This window comes from Elephas maximus, chromosome 4 (assembly GCF_024166365.1).
Source record: "Elephas maximus indicus isolate mEleMax1 chromosome 4, mEleMax1 primary haplotype, whole genome shotgun sequence".
Taxonomy (NCBI): domain Eukaryota; kingdom Metazoa; phylum Chordata; class Mammalia; order Proboscidea; family Elephantidae; genus Elephas; species Elephas maximus.
The window spans coordinates 153,711,524-153,725,270 of record NC_064822.1 but is presented as its reverse complement, the minus strand read 5'-3'; the positions used below and the strand labels follow the sequence as shown (position 1 = coordinate 153,725,270).

The 13,747-nt window shown below is 35.7% G+C and overlaps 1 protein-coding gene across 6 annotated transcripts in view; it reads left to right on the top strand.

Annotated features, from left to right (window-relative positions):
• ATP2B1 (ATPase plasma membrane Ca2+ transporting 1) overlaps positions 1-13,747 on the top strand; it is a 128,406-nt gene that overhangs the window by 109,806 nt on the left and 4,853 nt on the right. For 4 of the 6 annotated variants that reach the window (XM_049884026.1, XM_049884029.1, XM_049884025.1 and 1 more), the window contains 4 exons: positions 10-223; positions 686-897; positions 4,505-4,612; positions 6,951-7,133. In XM_049884026.1, coding sequence (XP_049739983.1) covers positions 10-223; positions 686-897; positions 4,505-4,612; positions 6,951-7,133 — 717 coding nt within the window. Of the gene's footprint in view, positions 1-9; positions 224-685; positions 898-4,504; positions 4,613-6,950; positions 7,134-7,509; positions 7,624-13,747 lie in introns of all 6 variants that reach the window. The other 2 variants (XM_049884031.1, XM_049884030.1) reach the window with 2 other exon arrangements.

The window sequence follows — 13,747 nt, the reverse complement described above, 5'->3', positions numbered from 1 at the left end:
CTTTTTTAGGATTCACCGCTTAAGGCTGTGCAGATGCTATGGGTAAACCTCATAATGGATACACTCGCTTCCCTGGCTCTGGCAACTGAACCACCCACTGAGTCTCTCTTGCTTCGGAAACCTTACGGTAGAAATAAGCCTCTCATCTCACGCACGATGATGAAGAATATTTTGGGTCATGCATTCTATCAACTTGTGGTAGTCTTTACACTCTTATTTGCTGGTAAGAATTTTATCTCTAACAAAACTTCAGTTAATTGATTCTGTTCAAAGCCAGTATCATCCAAGATGTTTTAATGTTACAATTTTTTCAAGAAGTTAGTAATTTTCCTTCCAACTCCTTGTTTATCTTTTAACGTCTCCCGTTGATCAGAGAATGCTTAGTAAATTTTGGGAATCAGTATGATAGGTGGTGGGGTGGAGTGTAAAGAGTCCTGATTTCTTGTCCTGGCTCTGCCACTAACCTAGATATATGACCTTGTACATACAACCATAGTGTTAGGAACTTCAGTTTCCTCAGCTATAGAACAACAGAGTTGTACTAGATAATTACAGGTCCTTTCCAACCCTTACTTTCTGTCACTTGAGATCAAATAAAGGGTCTGGCTGAGCTTTATTATTTCATACTTCTTTGAAATGTCGTTTTGTGTGTTAATTTCAAAATAGTAATTTTCCATTCTTTCAGGAGAAAAATTTTTTGATATTGATAGTGGAAGAAATGCTCCTTTGCATGCTCCTCCTTCGGAACATTATACTATTGTTTTTAATACCTTCGTGCTGATGCAACTTTTCAATGAAATAAATGCCCGGAAAATTCATGGCGAAAGAAATGTGTTTGAAGGAATCTTTAATAATGCCATCTTCTGCGCAATTGTTTTAGGGACTTTTGTGGTACAGGTGGGTAATCATAGAAGATAGTTTCAAATTCAGTTTTTATGTAGGAAAGATCAGGTAAACAGATGGCTTGTTTCAGAAATTATGCGACAGCTACATGTTTGGGGCTTCTACGTATTACCTCAGTGATGCTTTAAAAAGTGTTCTAAGTATCTTAAGTGACAGTTTGCCCTATCCTGGCATTCTGAATGTGAGAAGAGTATATCAAGTTGTATAACCTCAGTTGTACTAGTGATTCTGTGGTTGTGGTACTTCACACTCGTCAGATCTAATTGTTCAGTCTACATCATTATCAAAGCTATTATAATTTTGATGATGTTTAAAATAGACGTTAGGGTAACCACTTTTTCTAGTTTAGTCATAGTGATCACTTTAGGGCTTCTAGCAGTAAATAGCAGTTGTATTTCTATAATTGAGCTTATTATTAAATAATAACAGTTTTGACATGAATATCTTAAAATCCACATGATTCTGAATGACTGTATCATGTGGTACATACCAGTTTTTCATTTTGTAATATTGTCAAAACAAGGCCTAAAACAAAGTGGAGAATGGGGTGTGAGGGGTAGGACTGATGTTTGCATTCAATCATTTTATATAACTCTGTACTACATCTGTGTCTTTATATGATTTTCAGCTTTATGATACTTTTCTGTACAAAAGATTGTTAATGGTAGAATCAGGAATCAAGACAGATGAGTGAATTGTGCGTGTTTACACCAGGAAGTCAGTGAACAAAATAAGATTTAGAATTAAAAAGTGAGCCTTTTCAACAGTGGAATCATACAGGGACAGTACATGTTTAGAAGTGAAGATCTAAGAATTTCAATGCTACTCAAAGTGTGATCTGAGGACCAGCTGCTGGTCCATAGTGAGGTACAGAGTTCGGACCAGGATATAAATCAGCAACAGTTATCACACTATTTCAGGTGAGGGTTTTATTGTTGTTGTTGCTGCTGGATTTTTTATTGTTGCTGTTGGTTAAGTAGTTGTAGTAAAAGTTCCTTGACGAAGGAAATAGTGCATTGATTTACCTTTTAGTGAACGTGCCTTACCCTGTCATGGGCCAACACTTTTGGGTAGCACTGTTGTTGACGGTTAGGTGGGAATATGTGACCCTTGATTTACACGTACTTCCTTTTGTTTCTTAGGCAGTCTACCCAGAGTCTTGGTTGTAGATCTGAAGTACTTGGAGAACTTCGCCTTATAAATTGTATTAAATTTAATTTCTATTTTATTTAACAGCTGATTCTCATTCTTACCCTTTTTATGATAGATCATGAAGTACATAATAATCCTTAGATCTTTGTAAATACTTGTAGTTTCTTTTCTTCTTTGTAGCACTTAACACAAAATTACTGTTTTTTCAAAATATGTTCCAAGAAACATTAAGCCCTGGAGTTACCCTTAAATCATCAGATGATACATTTAGGAAATGTTTCCTATTCTTACCTACCTCTTGGAGATTGTTAAAGCAATATAATTTTAGTGCTTATGAGTGTGAACTTTGGAGTCAGTCAGCCCTGGGTTCAAATCATTGCACTGCCTCTTGCTAGTTGTATGACCTTATATAAGCTACAATTTTTTTCATCTGTGAAATGGAGATCAAATGTTAGGTCACACCGTAGAAATAGTGAAGCATTAAAGAAGACCATGCGTATAAAGCTCTGCACTTAGTGCTTGACAATAAGTAAACACTCAGATATCAGCTGCTTTCTTTTCCCCCAAACAATTCAAAGTCTTGTAGAAATCGTACAGTTAGGAAACCTGTTTGGTCTTTGTTTAATTCAGCATATTCTGTTTAAGAGATAACACCTGATTTCTTTAGTACACATTTAGGAAATGCTTCAGTAGTCCATTTAAATATGCAAAATTTAAAATTATACATTACTACCCTGGAGGTCATGGCCCCCCGACCTTCTGTTAGCCCAAGACTGGAACCATTCCCAAAGCCAACTCTTCGGACAGGGATTGGACTGGACTATAAGATAGAAAATGATACTGGTGAGGAGGAGTGAGCTTCTTGGCTCAAGTAGAAACAGGAGACTGTGTGGGCAGCTCCTGTCTGGAGGGGAGATAAGAAGGCAGAGGAGACAGAAGCTGGCTGAATGGACACAGAAATAGAGGGTGGAGAGAAGTGTGCTGTCGTATTAGGGGCAGAGCAACTAGGAGTATAAAGGTGTGTATAAATTTTTGTATGAGAGACTGACTTGATTTGTAAACTTTCACTGAAAGCACAATAAAAATTTTAAAATTTTTTTTAAAATACACATTACTATTTATATTAACCTAGTCGTGTAGTATACAGTGATAAATAAAATGACAGAAGTTGAAACTACAGTTCCCTAGTACAGTGTTGATCTGAGGTGTCTACTGAAGAATATTATTTCTTCCAACTTTAAAGCAAAAGATCAGTATTCCTAGTGAAGCTAAACTAGCCAATCAAAATAATCATTGGTTTGTTTCCCCAGTATTATAATATCTTCCTTTTTATATCTTTTATTTTACAAAAAAAAGATGAAGTTTAAATTTAAAACATTTTGAGAGCACAAATAAAAATCAGTGTTGAACTTTTTTTGTGCTCATTATTAGTTTACAAAGGAAAATTATTCTATTTTTATGTCACTATTAAAACCCAAGTGAGATTGTCAGATCAGTTACAGTCCAGCTGGTTGGGCTGTTAACAAACAAGTTGGGAATATAAGCATAGAAATATTCTTGACTTTGAAGGATAGTAGAATTGGCAGTTACCTATCACTTGAATTGGAATAAAGTACAATTGCTAGGAATGGAGTTAGAAAAAAAAATCTTTTTTTTTTTTTTTTTTTAATTTAAACATGTTAAACTGCTGAAATGATTCTTTTTCCTTTGAATGTTTGGCAGCTACTATCTGCCATATGGAAGAGAGGCTTGTCAGACTCACAAGAGGGTGAATATAGCTACTTAAGTCTTAATATTTCCACACAGACTGTTTTAGGTCTTGTTAAATAGGAAGAGAAGTGTAAGTATTATATTATGAATTTTATTTACATAGATTGTTGGACTTGACTGTCTTTATAAGGGAGAGCAAACCTCTGAGGACGTGTCACCTGAGCTAGTGCATATTTCATAGAACTTCGCAAGTTGCCTGTCTTCTCTGCCAGTCCATTCATACTTATCGTAACATCGAAATGTTACCTGCGAATGAACAGCTATACAGGGAAAAAGAGATTGAATATTATGTCCGCTTTTCTATAACATGGTCTTTGCCACAGAAGTGCACTGTCTTTTGTAGAAAGGCATAAATTATTCAAAGAATTATAGTAAATACAGAGGAATGTAGTTACTTGGAATTTTCCATTGCAAATAGTATGAAGTTATTCTTCTTGGTCATAAGAATTTTTTTGTTATTTATGTAAGCATAATTAAAATATACATGTATTTGATATTTTGGTTAGAGACTTTATTTCATTTGTCATATATTCATTTGCAAATATTATAATACACTTCACCATCACAGTAATACTTGTTCAGCCTGAGTTTTAGAAGATAAAAATTTGCATATTTTTAAAAGTATTGATTTGAAAATTTTTAAAGATTTCAATAAATTTACTCTTGATTATCCCTCTAGATAATAATTGTGCAGTTTGGTGGAAAACCTTTCAGTTGTTCAGAACTTTCAATAGAACAGTGGCTATGGTCAATATTCCTAGGAATGGGAACGTTACTCTGGGGCCAGGTAAAAATCTCATTATTTGTTTAAACCTAAAGTGATTTTTTTTAATTTCTAGTATTTTATTTTCTTTCATCAGTTTTGTTATTTGATGCTAAGTAGTTACCAAGAGAGGCCATTTATGGATTTGTTTTTTAAAAATGCAGTATTTGTTCCAGTATGTCACCTGCCTATACAGAGAAGAGACTATTTTAATTTTCTTAGTGAGTTTTTTACTTGTTTTTTACAATGAGTTTTACGTTTATTAAAGACGATATGTTTACAGCCAGTTAGGATGCTCTTATCTGTATATTTTTATGCTTGATCTATTTTTATACTTTTAGAATAATTTGTTTTACAAAAATGTAAAATTAGTTTGTGCGGTTGACTTTTTGATTGTGTTAAATAATCCAAAATGTAGCATAGAAAAAATCTTGAGCTTCACGTAAAGAATTTTTTTTTTTTTTTAAATAAAGGTATCTGGAAAAAGTGGCCTACAAAGTAACTCTTTTAGATTATTTAGATTGAGTAGCTTTAAAAGTTTTTGGTTTTTGGTTGGGTTTTAGCTTTAAAAGTATATGTATATTCTAAAAATGAGATATACGTCACTTTTTACAGTAGGTAACTTATTTGCAAATGTGTGTCATTATTTTTTTAAAGTTAAGTAAGTGATACCGTAGTGTGGTGTGCATAGTTCACTTTAAGCCCATTACCGTTACTAAAAAACTAGCTAATTGAGAATCTGTACTAACATTTTCATAAGTTAACATGTATATTACAGTATATAACTTGTGTGAATGTATTATTACTCTGCAAGTCAGTCGAACCAAACATCCACGTTTTACTTACACTTAGCTCAATTTTTATATCATTTTTATCTTATCTCTTGCTTTATTATATTTGTAGGCTCTGAGGTTTCTCATCTTACTCATTTCGAAGACCTCACTAATAGAGATCTTTTAAGTAGGATCCATACTTAGTTCACCTTTCTTTTTTGACCATTTAAATTACGTTTTAAGGTTCCCCCATGGGCAGAACAAACCTCATAACCTCCCAAAGTATTTGCCTAACTTTGTGGTGTTAGTGGTATGCCATCGAGTCCATTCCAACTCACAGCGACCCTACAGGGCAGGGTAGAATTGCTCCATCTGTTTTCTTTGGCTGTAACCTTTACATGAGCAGATGGCCAGATCTTTTCTCTCGAGGAGTGCAGCTGGTGGGTTTGAACTGCTGACCTTTCAGTTAGCAGCTGAGTGCTTAACCATTGTGCCACCAGGGCTCCTACCTTTCATCTCATCTTTTTCTTCATTGTATTTCTAGGTTCTAAGGTTTCTCATCGTACTCATTTTGAAAACCTTATTAATAGAGATCTTTTTTAAGTAGGATCCATACTGGGTTCAGCTTTATTTTTTGATTACCATTTCAATTATTTTATAAGGTTCCCCCATGGTCAGAACAAACCTCACAACCTCCCAAAATATTTACCTAACTTTAGGAAGAGGAAATTTCCCTGTCGATACAGTGTACTCAGTGGACTTTGGTTACTCTCTTTGATTGACGTCTTCTATTGATTTTAAGTATGCCATGGTAAAAAAAAAAAAAAAAAGCACTGACTTTGATGACCTAGAGACCCAGGGTCTTAGTCTCTCGATGTGGCTCTCAGCCTGTCTCACCTTTTTGAAATTAGAAGGTTCGACTGGCAGTTCCCCAAGCAGTTCTGTATGTGACTGAATGCTTGCTTCCTCCTGATAAGCCATATTGCCTTAAGGAATGGCCATAAATAATTATAAGTTAATACATATTTATTGGTGTTTTGTATCCTTTATGTTTGGGGGCATCTGTTCCTATTTGGTGGCATTATCAATCAGTGTTAATCCAATTTCAAATGGTTATATTTCATTTAAAAAAAAAGTTCATTTAATAAAACTTTTCAATTTAAGTTTGAAGCTTTTTTGAATTTAGGCATGTTTTTCTCATAAACTCTGCAGCACTAACATAAACTTGTTTTATGTCCAGTAAAGCCTCCTGTCCTTTATATTTTATTTTGAATAAATACAGCTAATAATAGTTTAAATAAATATATCAAGGCATGGCCATGTAATTTACTGTCCTATATGTCCTAGTTAAAATTTGAAAAATATAATCAGGTTAATTTCCATTTAGGGAAACTTTTTATCCTTCACTTGTGTAGCTACCAGAAGATTATCTTTTTTTCTTGGAAAGTAAGTCTAAGCAACAGGATCTCAGTACTTCATTGGTAAAGCGAATTGGATATGCTTTCAAGTTGTAATATTTTTTGTATTAAAGTTGATCACTAATTGCACTTGATAGGATTTGTTTCTAAATTCTTTCCCCTGTGTTGTAGCTTATTTCAACAATTCCAACTAGCCGTTTAAAATTCCTAAAAGAAGCTGGTCATGGGACACAAAAGGAAGAAATACCTGAGGAAGAATTAGCAGAAGATGTTGAAGAAATTGATCATGCGGAAAGGGAGTTGCGGCGTGGCCAGATCTTGTGGTTTAGAGGTCTGAACAGAATCCAGACACAGGTACGGGCCTGGTAGACAGGTAGGAGAGGTGACGGGGCCAAGCAGGGCTTTTCGGCCTGGGGAGGAGACTTGAGTGTGCTCCTTAACTTCTTTTCTAGCCTTCCCAGCCCACAAAACTTATTCTTTTGAAAAATAATACTGGTGACTGGAATGAGCGAAAGTTTTAAGGGTCATGAAAGAATGTGTCGATACTCCTCTAAGCTCCTTTTTTCCTAGCTTTTTCCCCCTTCATCTCAAAATGCTACTCTTGCCTATTTATCTGCTGTGTACAAAGTGCCTTTTTCTTTACTTTTTGTATGTTAATAGATGGAATGGTTCTTTCTCTTGTTCTCTCTCTCTTGCTGAGCAAGCTGTCACAATCTCTGATTCCTTGCAGATGGATGTAGTGAATGCTTTCCAGAGTGGAAGTTCCATTCAGGGGGCTCTAAGGCGGCAACCCTCCATCGCCAGCCAGCATCATGATGTAACAAATATTTCTACCCCTACACATGTAGTGTTTTCCTCTTCTACTGCTTCTACTACTGTGGGGTGTGAGTGTGTGTTCCTAAGTGCATGAAATTAACATTTCCTACTTCACACACCTAACGTTTCTCATTTTCTCCTTAATGTTTAAATTCATTGTTCAGGCTTTTCATAAAGCTTTCTTTTCGTAAAGTGGATTGAGACCTCAAAGTGTTGTCGTTGTTGTTGTTTTATTTCTTAGTGGGCTAGATAACAGGTGGAACAATTTACAACCAAAGATTAGATGTGAAATCTGTGAGCTTATCTCTATGCTTATAATTAATATGGGGAATAAAATTGTAGCTTAGAATTTGTGAAACTACTATAAATTTTTGAGTATATGCCTTTAAACATGTTCATACTGCATGGGTCCCAGAAGCATGTGATTTGAAACTGATCTAACAGAACAAGGACATTGCATTTTTAAAGCTAAAAATGAATTTAGTATTTTGACTTTCATCTTTCTCAGTTTAGAAAAGTAAGTTAGTAGTCTAAATAAAAGAGCTAGTTGCTTGCTTTCTTAGCCTGAATTTTGTTTGCCTTGCTTTGGATTTTTGTTTTGTTTTAAAAGAGGGTCTCTGTATAAACTTAAAAGTTCTATGGTGTTTGTTTTCATTTGTATAATCAGTATAACTTAAAACTACACCATAGATAAGGAATGCTCTGCTATCTTAAGTGTTCAAAAAAAAAAAAAAGTAGGAAAAGTATACCATTGATTAATTACTGAACAATTTCATGTCTGTAATTTCCATTAATTGACTAGAATAAGAAACTTCCTTTAAGGTTTTTGGAAAATGGCAGACTTCCCTAAAAGCATTATCATCTATGTTATTATGTTATCCTTACTGTGGATTCGTCTTCTGATTTCATGGTGGATTCTTGTATTTTGGAAGCACTGAAGATATCGACCCGTCCCCTGCCCCCACCCAAGAAATCTGCTCCAGCACCTAAGGTTATCTTTGTATTGGGTAGAGGCCTGCCTTTTCCATATTTGATGGGAAGCTGTAGAGAGGATAAATTGAAGGAGAAAACAGTACTGTTTTGAGGAGGACCATTTACTCAATGTCTGCCTGTTCATTGTGCGTTTCAGCAACTTGACAGAAGCCTTTCTGGAGCTCAGAAGAAGTCAAAGCCTATGTAATAAAAAATGTTTCCTTATATTTGGCAGTTTCCATGAGGTTTTATAGTTTTCAGAAGGCTCAGTTACTTCATTTGATATTTTTAACAATGTTGTAAGACAGGCGAAACAAGAACTATCCCCATGTTACAGGTGTGGAAACTGATTTGGTGTTTAAATGACCTGTCTGGTTACAGGGCTAGTAAGCAATGGCAGCATGGTATAGTACAAGAACAGACAAGTGCTCTAAGGACAAACTGACCCGATAACACTAGATAGGATGTTAAATTTACAAGTATAAACATGTATGATTCTTTCTTTGTAACTTTAGCATGGTAACTCCTACCTCAATGAGATGACAAATACAAATTGCTTAGGCCTGTTGTTGTTGTGTGCCGTCAAGTCGATTCCAACTCATAGTGACCTTATAGGACAGAGTAGAACTGCCCCGTAGGGTTTCCAATGAGCGGCTGGTAGATTCAAACTGCCGACCTTTTGGTTAGCAGCCTGAGCTCTTAACCACTGCACCACAGGGGCTCCAGCCTTAGGCTTAATACAGTCAATTCAGTTGCCTCCCTCTACCCTGGATTTGAATTTTATACTGTACTGGCTTTCTAGGGCTTCTTACTACCCAACCTTTCATGCTTTACTATTAGTGTTTCGTCGGTTACGTTCCACAAACATTTATGGAGAGCCTACCATATACCCAGGCTACTCTAGAAGTCTAGTGAGGGAAACAAAAAAGTAGCTGGAAATTTCTACATGATAAGAATAATAGAACAGTATATTATTACTGAGGATGGTCTTTAATCCGCCCTGGGAAATGACTCCCAAGCTGACCCTTGATGAAATCTGCCAGTTAAGAAAAGCAGAGAATGCATTCCAGGCCACAATAACTTGTTTGGTACTAAAGAGTAATAAAATGTGAGGGGTCGATGAGGCTGGAGTGGAAGATAAGGCCCATTCATATGCTACATGAAGGAACCAAACTAAGACTTTATCCTGAAAGTTCCCCCCATCTTGAAACCATTTACTTGGGTTTGCAAACACTTCTTAATATGAGCACTACTTTATCTTTCTATACATTATTTTATTTATTTATTTTTTTTGCTGAACCATTTGAAAGTAGATGGTAGACATCATGACATTTCATCCCTAAATATTTGAGTTTGTCCCTCCTGTGAATAAGATGGAAACCCTGGTGGCGTAGTGGTTAAGTGCTACGGCTGCTAACCAAAGGGTCAGTGGTTCGAACCCACCAGGCACTCCTTGGAGACTCTATGGGGCAGTTCTACTCTGTCCTATATAGGGTCGCTATGAGTCGGAATCAACTCGACAGCACTGGGTTTTCGTTTTGGTATGAATAAGATGCATCCTGTATAATCATACTGTTTTATCACATGCAGGAAATATAACATTGATACTATCTTACCTGATTTATAGCCCACTGTCAGATTTTTTCAGTTGCCCCCAAATGTCCTTTTGTCTTTTTTGAGCTAGCATCCATTGCTGCCTTTATTTTTTGACAGTGACCTTTTGGAAGAGTCTAGGCCAATTGTCTTAGAGAGTGTCCTACAGTCTGGCTTTGTCTGATTATTTTCTGACAAATTAGCTTCATGTTAAACGTTTTCAAGAAAGATATCTCATGACTGATGCATATATATATTCTGTGCATTTTTATTTAAGCATCGTTTTAAATAATTGACTTATTCTTTTTTATTTGGGAGTATCATATATATACCTTATACACATACACATTTTCAGTATACTCTGTTTTTTCATTTAATTATGTTCCTGATTTTATCTTAAATATCAAATTGATCACAAACCCTCCTCACACACATGCACCAGTCTCTCTTCTGCCCACACACTCACATGCACCAGTCTCTCTTCTGCCCACCTATGTATAAAAGTCTCCAAGTTGCTAGGAGATGAGGCCAGGGCCATAGCTGATGATGATAGAAAGGTAAATTTAGGCCATACTGATGCCAACCTAAGATCCGTTGGCCTGGGGAACTAGCACTCCATTCCTGGGGCAAACGTCAGAGAATGGCAAGGGAAGGTTTGTAGGTGTTTCTTTATCAGGGTTTGGGATGTTTACTTCTTCATTTCTATATTCTGTGTTTTTGGAAATAAGGAGGCATCCAAGGACTATATATAATATAATGCATGTGAGGTAATTATCATTACAGTTGTAGTAATTGTATTGCTGTTAACATAATTTTCTTTCAACCTTGCTGGTGGTGCATTTTCTTAGATGGCACAGAACATCAGCCAATATACAGAATTAATGGATAATGTTAATACGTTTGATGAAAGGCTTAGTCCTCACTGTGTTCCTGCCCTATGTAGAAATACCTGTGAATGTCAGACTTCTTGGACTTATTGGAGTCCTTGCTAAATGGAAGAAATAATTATCCATCTCAACTTCATCTGTTACTAGGCTTGAAACCACTCTGGAGAGGTCACCTTTGTTCCCCTCATTTATTATTCAGATCTTTACTATTAAAGGTCTTTGGAAAAAACATTCTATAATATCAGTGTTCATCATTAGTAAATTCTTTTGCTGAATCAACAGCTAGCTGAGCCTGCCTGGAGGACAGATTGAGAGAAAGACAAATTGGTCTTCTAGGTGAGTGTGGCTGTGTTCCAATAAAGCTTTTTTTTTTTTTCCCAAAAACCAGTGTTGGGCCAGGTTTGAGTCACAATTTTATTAGAATACAGCCACACTCACTTGTTTAAGCGTTATCAATGGCAGTTTTTGTGCTATGAAGGCAGAGTCGAGTAGTTGTGACAGACTATAATATTAGCCTGAAATACTTACTGTCTGACCCTTTACAGAAAAAACTTGCTGAGCCCTGTCCCAGATAATTCAGACATTATATATTACAGAAGTGGATCTGGTTTTGAGAAAATTCGATATGCAAGGACCCAACTTTGGAAAGTAACCTAGGATTTTCTTTCTTATTTCCAAGTATCTTTTGCTTTACCATTGCAATTATTTTCTTAGTACATAGGGAAAGTAATAATGAAAACAAATTTCAGAAATAGGCAATCTGTTGTATAAAGTAAGATATACCAGCTAGTGATTAAATAGCCTAGTGTTTTAAAGCTGTCTCCTTTCATATCATATTTTGGACAATTGGTTGTTACGCCTTTCTACTATCAAAAGTTAAGGTTGTATTTAGGAAAAATGGGTGGTTTTGCAGGGTACGTGACCTGGTTTTTGATTAGTTTCTTAAAGTTACTTTATGATTATAATAATCATTTCAATTTTTTTGTTTTTGTTTATTATGTGTTCTTCATATGTGCTTTCCTCAGATTTTTTTGTACTGGATAATTTAGACATAATTTTCTTGACATGAATTTTTCTTCAATTTTAAGAGTGATAATGATGTTGGTGCATAGTGGTTCTTAATAGATATTAAAAGAATAAAATAAATGCAAGGCTTCAGTTTTCAAGAATGGGTAGTTAGGGTTACTTCTTACATTTCTGCTTAAACTGAATTCTTTGTGGTATTGATATAGTCTACTGCCTACCTGAACACAGTTATTTTTTCTTTAGAGTTACTACTGTATCGTGAGAATTTGACGTAGAGAAAGAAAAAAATCAGTAAGTGTAAGCTAGCTCAATGTCATGCCTGAGATTGGAGTGCTCGCTCATTTCTGTTCTTAGAGTGTAAAAGGAATCTGGTTCATTGACGATGGGTTTTGTTGTGTATCTAATGCGAGAACTTTGGAAAATTGTATTGCTTTGGAGCTTTCCTAAGCTGTCTTTTTACTGTGCTGACACCAATTACCAGTCGGCATGTGACTTAAGAAGAGTCAGAGGGAAGAAGCGTTAATCTTCTGAGATACTGCATTCTATTAAGTAAATATTCTATTCTTACGTTCACTTCCAAGGAACCTGGAAATGAGAGTTCAGAAACCTTGGTTCTGAGACTCTTGACACTGATTAGGAATGACCTTGACAAGTCAGTCACCTATCAGTTGCTCAGTTTATCATTTATAAAGTGGTGAGAATAAAATCTCTCTCATGTCCTTTCAAGCTCTGAAATTCTAGGATTTTTTTTTTTTTTAATTTTTTCTGAAAGGAAAAATTCTTACTAGAATTGAATATTTGGGGTAAAAAAGGTTTAATCTGATTTCACCAGCCACAAGTGTGTGTGTATAAGTGTGTGTACACACGAACTTAGTGCCCTCACCTGCTCACTCTTGACACCCTGCTTCTCATAGAGCTTTGTGAGCTCCTAAATCGGTAACATGACCTCATACTGCTCTCCTAAGTTTGAGATGTTTTTACTGGTATGTTCTGCATCTTTCGCATGTTCAGAAAATGCATTTGTTTCCTCCTGGATTCTTTAACCACTCACTCTCGTCTGCCCTGACTGGTACTAACAAAATAGAACAGAAGTGATAGAAAACTTATAACTATTTCTCTAGTTCTGTTAGCAACCTAGTCAAATAAGCAACAACTCCACGGTGATCGTCAACAGCTCTCGTCATCGATCAAGTTTACTACCTGGTCTACTTGAATCTCTCTTTCCAATTCGTGTTCTCCTTCATTCCTACTGGTCACTGACATCGACAGATTTTTTTTTTTTTTTTAACACTTTTCGCTAAATATCCACATGTATAAAATGTGAATTATAGGAGGATTTCACAATAAATAATCAATTGTATAATTATAAAAGTATATTTAGCAAGCATTGTTTACATACTATACGTGAAACACTTTACATTTTAGTAGAGGAGGAACAAGAGCAATAAAAGAAATAGGAAATATACATACCACTCAGAGTGTGGTTTATGGACCACCAGCATCAACAATACTGGGGGCTTCTTAGAATGCGTGCCCAGGTGATTCATGTGCACATTAAACTCCAGGAAGCCCTGGTATTTAGTTAAACCAAACAAAAAACCAACACTAAGTCTGTACATGTACTAACTAATCTCCTAAACCCTGTAAGGTCAGTACTATTGCCATTACCCATTT